Source organism: Otolemur garnettii, unplaced genomic scaffold (assembly GCF_000181295.1).
Source record: "Otolemur garnettii isolate 467f Iridium unplaced genomic scaffold, OtoGar3 scaffold00113, whole genome shotgun sequence".
Lineage (NCBI taxonomy): Eukaryota > Metazoa > Chordata > Mammalia > Primates > Galagidae > Otolemur > Otolemur garnettii.
This window is the reverse complement of record NW_003852508.1, coordinates 2,231,468-2,241,998: the sequence shown is the minus strand read 5'-3', so window position 1 is coordinate 2,241,998 and position 10,531 is coordinate 2,231,468. Positions and strand designations below refer to the sequence as shown.

At 41.1% G+C, this 10,531-nt stretch overlaps 1 protein-coding gene across 1 annotated transcript in view; it reads right to left on the bottom strand.

Moving 5' to 3' along the window:
• The window catches only part of DNAJC5B (DnaJ heat shock protein family (Hsp40) member C5 beta), a 52,476-nt gene that overhangs the window by 12,988 nt on the left and 28,957 nt on the right, over window positions 1–10,531 (bottom strand). The window contains exons 3-4 of the mRNA XM_003797234.3: window positions 4,316–4,529; window positions 850–1,021 (exon numbers count right to left, since the gene is read on the bottom strand). Of these exons, the coding sequence (XP_003797282.1) occupies window positions 850–1,021; window positions 4,316–4,529 (386 nt within the window). The remainder of the gene's footprint in view (window positions 1–849; window positions 1,022–4,315; window positions 4,530–10,531) is intronic.

Here is a 10,531-nt window from a genome sequence, read left to right as displayed (position 1 = left end):
AGGTTAGCAGTAAAGTCTGTCGTCCAGAATAATGGTACGTTCTGCAGGAGAGAATGACAGTAGGATTTTGACGGCAAGACAGAGCAAGACAACGGCAGGTCTGACCCCAGCTTGTCCAAACAAAGGCATTTGCCAGAGACCATAAAGTATTCCTGGTGCTGTGAATTCTGTGGGATCGTAACTTTCCTTACATTTTTTCCCTTATTATATCTGAGTGTAATAAACTTGAAGAATCGAATACTAAATCAAAGCTGTGCATATTCATAGATAGATGGTGGTGCTTTAGCAAAGCAAATAGTCCCATCCTTTACACTGGTTGAGGTTAGCCCTGAAAGAGGCTGAATTTCAGGGAAAGAAAGGTCTTTCTCACTCAGTTTCACCCAAATTCATTACCAAATCATCAAAAAGGAGAAAAGTCAAGGATTGGTGGCTTTTCTTGATGTCCATTCCCTTCTATTCCAGTAGGGATCCTAAATTAACAGGCCAAAATGCTTCTCCTAGGAGGATTTCCACCTTGGTTCTCCCGCCCTGGCTAGTCTCACCTGACCCTCCCGACTCAGAGCTCACTCTTGTAAAGGTCACACATTGTACTTGCTTCACTTTGTCATCAGGGTATTTCATGACTTCTTTCTAACACTGTCAGGCTCTGCTTTTGTCTCTGCCTGGCAAAGGCAACTGTCTTTCCAAATTCCTCAAAATGTGCACCAAAGCTGATGGTCTGTGAGATTCCCCCATTTGGTTGCTGGGTATTTCCCACTCCAGTGGTAGCCGTTGCCATGGGATCTGGTGCATGGTTGGGCTGTGCAGGGACACCCACCACTCCTGCCCCCTACTCTCATCTTACTCCACCTTTTGCCATGTCAGTCCTGATCTGCTCTTCAAGATCCTCTGGGGACACGTAGACGTCCTCTTCTGGCGCTGATGACTTGGGCCGGCAGCGTCCACAGCAACAGTTGCAGCAGCAGCAGAGACAGCAGCAAAAATAGCAGCCCGTCAAGAGGCCGATGATGACAAACAGGGTCTAGGGGAAGCAGAGGCAGGACAGAACGGGGGATGAGGGGCTGCCAGTGAGGGGAGCACCCCAGAAGTCAAGCCTGTGCCCTTGTCCCTCCAGAGACCTGAAGACATCACAGTTCACTCCACAGACCACATAGTCACCCTCATCCTCACTCCACCTAAGAACTATCCTTTTAGTTTTCTTGGAAACCATTTTCCTCATAAAGTTTTATCTACCAATAACCTGTAGCAAAAGTGGTAAAGCATAGCATTTTCTTTATTTTTAAGTTACATTGTTATTGTTATTAAGAGCCGAGCAGGCCAGAGCAAGGTGACTCACACCACACCTGTGACCCCAGCACTTTGGGAGGCTGACAGGAGGATCGCTCAAGGCTAGGAGTTCAAGACTGCAGTGAGCTAGGATCCCACCACTGCATGTAAAAATGAATCATTTGTACCACAGAAGAGCTATACAATACCATCTTTTTCTTCCCACTTAGTCACCAAGTCCTCTAGAGCCTCTCTCCTCGGTGTCTCTGGTACCCTCCCCATCTCTGTCCAGGCCAGCAATATTTTAGACCCTCATGATCTCTGGTCTGGACACTTCCGCAGTCTCCTACCAGCCTCCCTGACTCCCTTACTGCCTCAGACCCACCCTGGGCATTGCTGGTGGAGTGAACTTGCTGAAATGCATGTTCTCTTGTACTTGTGCAGCGACTCTCCTGCCCCTCAGATACAGCCAGTCTCCTCACCATGGCGGTCTGGCCTCTGCCGCCCGCCTGCATTGGCACAGCCCCGTTCCTGCCTGTTCCAGCTGCACCGTTCTGCTCTCCTGTGGAACCATCTGCTGGGTATCCCATCCTGTTCCATAGCACCTAAGAATACCCACCCCCACCTGCTGTGTCAGCCTCATCTCAAAGATCCCTGCTAGGATGCCTTTCCTGTGTGCCCCAATAGTACTTTATGTTCATTTCTACCTCAGTACTTTTTCTTCTTGATACTTTCAGAACATGGGTCAGTTTCTAGGTCTGTCTCCTAGTGCTATCTTGTAAGCTGCTTCTCTGTGTCATCTTTCCATTCCTCCTGCCTAAGGATTTAGTTCCTGGGATGTCGTAGACACTTATAACGTACATACTGAATTAATGAAAAGGAATACATACACAAATTATTATCTTCACCTCATGAACAGCCCCAAGATTTCCCCACAAAGGTAAAAGGTTTGCTCACTAAGTTTGTCATAGCTAGAAATTAAAAGAAACTCTTTTGAGTCGCCCAATTTGAAGTTGTAAGAAGTCCATTCTTGTGAATTAAGCAAAATCAAAATATGATTTTTAAAAAAATATATCCTTTGAAAGTAGCTTACACATTTTTCATTCAAGTTCACCTTTTATCCAGCTAAGGCAGCCCCAGGGATAGAGATCTCCTGTGTGCCTCTGCGCCTCTTCAGTAACTTGGTGGAGACCCTAATGCTGCCCACTGCCTGGCTGCACCCCCAGGGTTGGGTGGAGCCTCTGAGGGCTCAGGGAGCATCTGTCACACACTTACATGTAGAATCTCTTAGCTATGAAAACTTTCCATTTTCATAGTCTTCAGTGAATTACTCTGAAAACATCTGCAACGTGCTCCTCACCAACTGTCTCCAAGACTCCTGTGCAGTGATCTTGAGCCACTGCCCCAAGAAGCAAATCCCTTCTTTAGCTGTTTTTGACATTTTTGCTTTTCCTATGCGATTCCCACATTATTCTCTTCCCTGAAAATTTTCTTTTCTCTCATATACTATTTTGTTCTTTCATTAGTCTGAGTAGATTATTTTCCTTTTGTGCTTTACTCCTAACAGTGTTCCACACAGTACTAGGGATGAGAGGGTGTCTAATATTTGTTTAAATACAGGTGACAGCACATTGATTCACTCATGCAGTGCGTATTTAATCCTTAGGCAGGAGGAATTGAAAGATGACATAGAGAAGAAGCTTACAATATAGCACAAGGAGACAGTGCTGTGTGCAAGGTCACTCTGAAGGGCACTGTGCAATTGACTTCAGCACAAGTAGAAGGGAAAAGTATCTTTTCTATGGTCTTGTTTCTTAAAGAGCTACCTCTCTTTAAGTGGGCAGATTCTGCTTGTCTATCTGAATTTTTTTCTTTTCTTTTTCTTTTTGCCTATATGAATTTTGATCAATTTTCTCAACTTCCTGAGCAAAGAACCTTATTCTCATTTTTATGCAGGCGGGCTCCTGTAGTCAATCAGGTGCCCGTGTGTGATTATCTGGAACTGCAGATGTATCTTCCTATGGGAAGAGTACCACGCTTCCCAGGCAAGCCCATATTGTCATATGAACATTCAGCCTACGGCCATCAATGACACCATCAGTATGTACACTCTGATTCCAAGTTCCAATCTGCTTAACAGGAACTTGTCTCCCTCCCAAGCCCTCAACAACACTGGAGAAAAGGGTTTCAATGGAAATCCCAGGCATCCCCAAGAGCAAGGACCATGGGGGCTACAGTAGGCATGAGAAGCTGTAGGTTGCAGACTCCGGGTGCCTATGCACACAAACATATTCTCTAGTGCAAGAATGTGGAGCGAACTGTCTGCGAAATATGCTGATGGACTAGATGGATGGCCCGTGTAGAAATATTCATATCAGAAAACAAAGATATTCATAAATAACAACCATCCCCAAGTATACATATATTAGAGATTCCTAGGAAACCAAATTTACTATGCAAAAGTTAATCCCCTCAAAAATGTGGCCATTTTCTTAAGCCAAAGATCCATTTCACTCTGTCTCCCCCTCTCTGTCCTTCACTACTTAATTTTCACCTTTCCCCCTCACTTCCTCCTCTGTGACCTCAGAGCAGGCTCCATGTGAGCTTCTGACATAATCACCACTCATTCTCCCCAGTATTGTGTTTGCTGATGTAGCCTAAGCTATAGATAGTAGAGTACATGGCTAAATTTGTCCTATAATAATTTATTAAGCAGTTGTCACACTAATAAATTATTTTTGGTTTTGAGCAATGAGTCAGTTCTTAATTAGTCATTACGGGGGATGAGGGGGCAGTCAGAATTAACCTGAAGCTCCAAATTCAAATATAATTAATGTCTAAGAAGTCATGTGGTATTTTATAATCATTTCATGAGCTAAACCAAAAATGATCCTCGAATAACAGCTTTCAATGGAAGTGATATCTCCTTTTATTTACAAGAGTTTCATAGTAGTAAAGTTAGACTTTCTGTGAGGTGGAGTCTTAAAGAGGGAATAAGATCATGGTCTTCTGGGAAATTGTTTCGAGAAAAAAAAAATTTCTGATTCACCTTTGCCCACCAGCTTGACAGCATGAAGTAGGTGTTAACGTTTTCATCTCCAAATTGCTCGGCCACATAGAGTCCCAGGGATCCGTACTTGTCATAAATGTTTCTCTTCGAGAGATCCGTAAGGATGGTGTGGGCGTTGTTGATTTCTTTAAACTTTTCAGCAGCAGCTGGATCATCTGGATTCTTGTCTGGATGATGTTTCAAGGCCAATTTTCTTTTAAAATAAAAAGGGAGGGAAAGTGTTATTTGGCAAGAATTAGGATGACTTTCAGAAGGGCCCTATTCCTTTGTAATCCTTTATTCATGCAAATACTAGGAAGTTAGTTTTATACTAGTGGTGACTTAACTAAGATAGAAGTTTCCTTTAGACGCTGTCTCTTGTTTCTAATACACAGGCACAGCAGTATCACATCTCTCCTCATATCCTCAAAGGAATTCTGTTAGCTGCATTGTCGTGGAGCCTGACATTCTGCTGTTGGTGGCAAATGTGAAGTTTCTCTTTACCTGGGAGCTGATCTGTCGCCCATCCCAACACGCAGAGGCCTTCAAGAGTTCTAGCAACAGGACCACTTCACATCCAAATTCCATTTAGAACTGGAAGAACTTTCCAGAACTAGCAGAACTTCCCATCACATATTTTAAAAGTTCGACTCAGTTACCAAAATCCCCCAAATCTCTAATTTGTACTCCCTTGTACAATATTTTGACCCCTTTATAAATCTCCACAGTCCCTGCCTCCTTTTGTTTGAGTGAATACTGTGACTTCCCTTGTATTCAAGTGAATATTTGGCTTCTTTTCAAATAGGACTTTCCACTTTAAATCATCTGTAGACATTTACTTTGAGAAAGGGCTTTCTGTCCTCTGTGAATCAGAAAGCAATTTCTGAAGGGTACTGCTGTGTGTGAAGAGGTTTGAGGTGGGATTTTGGGGGTGTCCTTTATTCTTCAGTTATGTTTAAGTGTAAAATGGATATAAGACCCCAGCTGTGACAGTCAGACTCCTGGCTGGGGGCCATGTCTCTCATTTCCCCCTACAGACAGATTTAAATAATGATTAAAGCTGTGTTCCAAATTGAGTCTGTGCTATTTTTTTTCCCTAAGAAAGTCCATTAATTTTATGACTCTCTACTGGAAATTCCACATGACTCATTCTCCCTACCGTCTCTGTCATGGAATTTCAGATGTCATGGAGTCATGTGGAATTTCCAATAGAGACATGCAGGAATATACCTTAAGCTTTTGTGTATTTATGGGTTTAAATTAAATTGTTTCATTTTAATATAGTAACAAAAATCTAGAAGTTAGGCAGTGTCTGTGGCTCAAAGGATTAGGGCGCCAGCTCCATATACCAGAGGTGGTGTGTTCCAACCCAGCCCCAGCCAAAAAAAAAAAAATCTAGAAGCCAAGCAGAAGAGTAAAGTAGATCTTATAAATCAACCAACATGAGAAACTGAACAAATTATACCCATTTTAGGACTTAAGGTGATTAGGAAGTTGATGACTATTTAAGCAGCTCAGCAACAAGATACTTAAAAAGTAGCAAAATATTTAAATACAAATATAAATCACAGTGTATAATCTCATTCTAACTCCAAACTCAGAATAAATTAAAAAACATAAAACAATGATGGTTCATTTTAAATCTATTCAACCAAAACGTTTTTTATCCTTTTTTTTTTAAACAGAGTCTCACTTGTTGCCCTGAGTAGAGTGCTGTGCTGTCATAGCTCACAGCAACCTCAAACTCTTAGGTCCAAGTGATCCTCTAGCCTCAGCCTCCCAAGTAGCTGGCACTACAGGCACCTGCCTCTATGCCTGGCTATTTTTTCTGTTGTTAGCAGAGACGGGGCCTCACTCATGCTCAGGCTGGTCTGGAACTCCTGAGCTCAAGCTGTCTACCACCTCAGTCTCCTAGAATGCTAGGATTGCAGATGTGAGCCACTGTGCCCAGCTTTTTCATCCTTTTTGAAAGATGTTTGGAGCATTTATAAATTCTCATAGATGGGACCACTTGGCAACATGTGTTTTACATGCCCAATTTCTGAATGTTTATTTTGTCATTTTTATGCTTGCTATGTGCCAGCACTATTGTAAGCATGTTATAAATGTTAATTCATTAATCCTCATAATAACCATATGAGATAGATAAAGTTGTCTCATTCTATAAATGAGGGCATTTAAACACTGAGAAGTTTAGTAACTTGCCTAATGTCACACAGCTAATAATTAAAGCCAGGTTTTGAACACAAGGAAGCTGACCTTGACCCCATAACTCTTAAGCACCACTGTATGGCCTCCCGGGCCTCCTGTATTTACATTTTAAATTTAAAAAGTAAGGCTTACAGATGTGAGTGTTAAGTAGGCGGTTGTAAGGACTTTGGCTTTAGTCTCAGTGGTGTGGAAAATCATCAGAGTGTTTTGAGAAGAACAGTGTTAGGAGGATTACTCAGTCTTGAAGAGAACAGAGGCAAGAGAGGGGAGACTCTCGGAGACTTTCCTGGTGATCCAGGCACAAGTTCATGGGTGTTTGGACCATTGTAGTAGTGGAGCATATAGTAAGAAATAGTTGGATTCTGGGTCTATTTTAAGGACTAACTGACGGATTGGAGGTGGGGTGGAAAAGAAAAAGAAGAATCAGGATGGGGGTAGTGGGGAATAGTTTGCTAGGATTTGGGAGTTCTATTCTGGACACCTTGGAGATGCCTCTTAGACTTGCAAGTGAAGATGGAGGTAGAGAGAAATGAGTTTGGAGTTCAGGCAAGAATTCCTGCAGGAAATATACATTTGGGAGTTCTCGGCAGGCAGGTATTATTTAGAACCGTGGAACCAGAGGAGATTTCCAAAACAGTGGGTCCAAGAAGTACAAGGACTGAGCTTTGGGAAGGGATAACCAGAGAAGAAAGAAAGACCAATGGTGCGGAAGGAAGAACCCAGAGTATGAGGAGCCAAGTGAGGAAAGAATTTCATGGAAAAGAGCGATCATCTGTGTCAAATGCTAACAGGTCAGGTAAGAGGAGGACTAAGAATTGACGGGTGAGATAGGAAAATCCTTAACACAAACACATACACACACATACACACAGACAACTGCAAAATAAAACAGAAAAATGAGCAGTAAAGAAATAGGAAAATGGCAGCTTATAACCAAAATTACCAGTGCTTATAACTGCACATTGGGATTCCATATTTAGTTTTAATTTCTTTGCTAAACTTAATTTTAGTCAACTAAATTTACTTAAACTAAAAACTTAGTTTTTGTCAAACTTTGTTTAGTTTTGTTTATTATAAAAATCTGTACATAATAATCCTCTGGTTTTTCCTCTTAACCATTTTTGAAGCTGTTGTCACAAATTTTATTGTTTTTGAATTGTTGGAAGTTCAAAATTTGTTCCCTTAGATGACTCATTACCAAATTAAGGAGGGGATTAAAAAAAGAAAAGGAAGAAAGAAAAGTCCTTAAACTGTAACAACAATCATCATCAAAAAGCCTTAAGTAGATGCTTTAAGCACATGAGTTCTAATGGCACAATATTCCTGGAATTCACACTCTGGGCCCTGGAATAGGAATTGCAGCACTTCCCCCTAATGGCTCCAAAGATACCATGTCCGGTCCTATCAAATGGAAGGTCTGTTACTTCTGCCTTAAAAGGAAGAAATCCCTGGAAAATGCCTCTTTACATGCATTTTTTTGTTTCTAGGGTTCAGCTGTAGACCGATGCACACCCTTCAAGCCAGGGAAGCCTGGCTTTCTGCCCCTTTTAAAGCTACTTGGATCCCTGTCAGCTCACAAGGGCAGATGCCTGCCATCCATTTATCATGCTCCCAACAATGGAGTTGGCACATTCCGAGGGCTGGAACACCTCCATTTGTAACAAATCCAATTCCTGGTCGTCAGCAGCATTTTGACTCCTCTTGGCAGATACTCTTGGCTCTGAGGAATCCTTGGGAAATGTGGTGAGCAGAGGCAGCTGCCAGAATTATAGAACTATTCAAGGAGGTGGGTAGTGCAGTGCCCCACCCACCGTCAATTGTCCATACAGCAAGAAAACACCTATGGAATTTAGGATTTAAGGAAGGGCTTGGAGTACATTTAAATAGACTAGTCATCTATTCATTTTAAAGGTATTCCTTGTCATTTCTAATTTTATGCTTAAAAAGTGACATAACTTCCAGCCAGAATGTGAGCTTTTAATTCTGAGTCTCTCTGTGCTCTTAGTCATCTGCTAATGTGGTAGGGCTATAACTAATATTAGAAATAGCATTCAATGTCTCTAATTTCCACTTCCCAATCTAATGACAGCTGTCAACTAAAATGCATAGTGAGTTCAAGGAGTGGTGGATCAGATAGATAATCACAGGGGTTATAGTCATAATGACCATAAGCCCCCAAGATCTACCTATTTTGAGGCAATGGAATAATTCTAAGAACTGTAATTCATATTTTGCCTCTTTCTCTTCCTCACCAGAGTCCCGTTAGTCTTGACTCTGACTGGGTCATCTCAGCTTCTAAGACACTTCAGTGAACGTTTGTCGAGTTGGTGGTTTGTATAATATATATGTATGTCACAATATGGTTTATACGAGGCGATGCCTAGCATATGGATACCCTCCATGAAGTCCATTTTACTCTTTTACAAATTTTTGGTTTAGTTTTTAAAATTAATTTGTAGTTTTTTTTTAAAAATGCATATTCTCTATACAAATTCTTTGTTGGTTATGTGTCTTACATCTTCTCCCATTCTAGGGCTTTGTTATTGTTACTGTCTTGACAGGAGCTTTTGGCGGGCTGAAGTTCTTAATCTGGTTAAATAAATCAACCTGTTCCTGATTTCAGGAAGATACTGTTTCATAAAATCTTTGTAACTTTAAAATCTATATCGTTTTGTCTTTCCTATGGAGGTCTGTGGCTCACCGGTAGCTGACTTTTTAATGTGGTAGAAGGTCGTGTTCAATCTCACTCATTTTATGTAGATGCCCACCTGTTGTAGCACTTCTGCTGCATTGACTCTATAGATAAATTTGGGCTTGGCACCCATAGCACAGTGGTTACAGTGCCAGCCACATACATCAAAGTTGGCGGGTTCAAATCCAGCCCGGGCCAGCTAAACAACAATGACTGTAACAAAAACTAGCTGGGTGTTGTGGCAGGTGCCTGTAGTCCCAGCTACTTAGGAGGCTGAGGCAAAAGAATTGCTTAAGCCTAAGAGTTTGAGGTTGCTGTGAGCTGTGACACCACAGCACTCTACTGAGGATGACATAGTAAGACTCTGTCTCAAAAAGAAAAAAATAGATAGATAAATTTGAACATTGACATTTGTATATGCCACCTATTAGACTTTTTTTTTTAATTTCAGGTTAATATGAGGGTAGTGCATATGTTTGTATTTGTAAGGTAAAATAAAAGTGTCCTTTGCCCAGGTAGTGTGTCACACACCTGTGCCTTGTACCCATTGGGTGGGAACTTAGCAAATCATGACTTTTTTTCTTTTCCAAACAGAGTCTCATTTAGTCACCTGTGCTAGAGTGCCAAGCCCTCAGCTTAGCTCTCAGCAACCTCAAACTCCAGGGTTCTAGCAATTCTCATGCCTCAGCCACCTGAATAACTGGGAATATACCTGGCTAATTTTTCTATCTTTTGTAGAGATGGGGTCTCACTCTTGCTCAGGCTGGTCTTGAACTCCTGAGTTCTAGATCCTCTGCCCTCGTCTTCCCAGAGTGCTAGGATTGATTACAGGCATGAGCTGCCATACCTGACTCTATTTAGATATTTGTAATGAATCCCAAAGTTTTAAAATTTTTACCATTCAGGTAGTAAATATATCTTATTGGACTTACTCCTAAAAGCTCAATTTTTTGTGGTTTTGATGTTCAAACATTTTTTCCCCAATTTTTCATTGTAGATACAAAATTTTTATCCTGTAGACTTCCTCAGGTCATGTATTAATTTCATTAAATTATAGGTTCTTTGGATTTTCTAAGCACACAATTATACAATCTCAAATAATATAATAATTGGATTTTTTTCCTTTCAAAGTCAAATAAAAATGGATATTGCAGGCATCTTCTTCTCTTCTTAATTCACTAAGAGTGAACGAATGGCTATTGATTGTATCATATGTATTTTCTGGATCTATTAAGAATATAGGCTGTTTCTTTTGCAATTTGTTAATGTGGCTGATTGAGGTTTGGGGCTTTTTTCTTTTTCTTTCTTTCTTT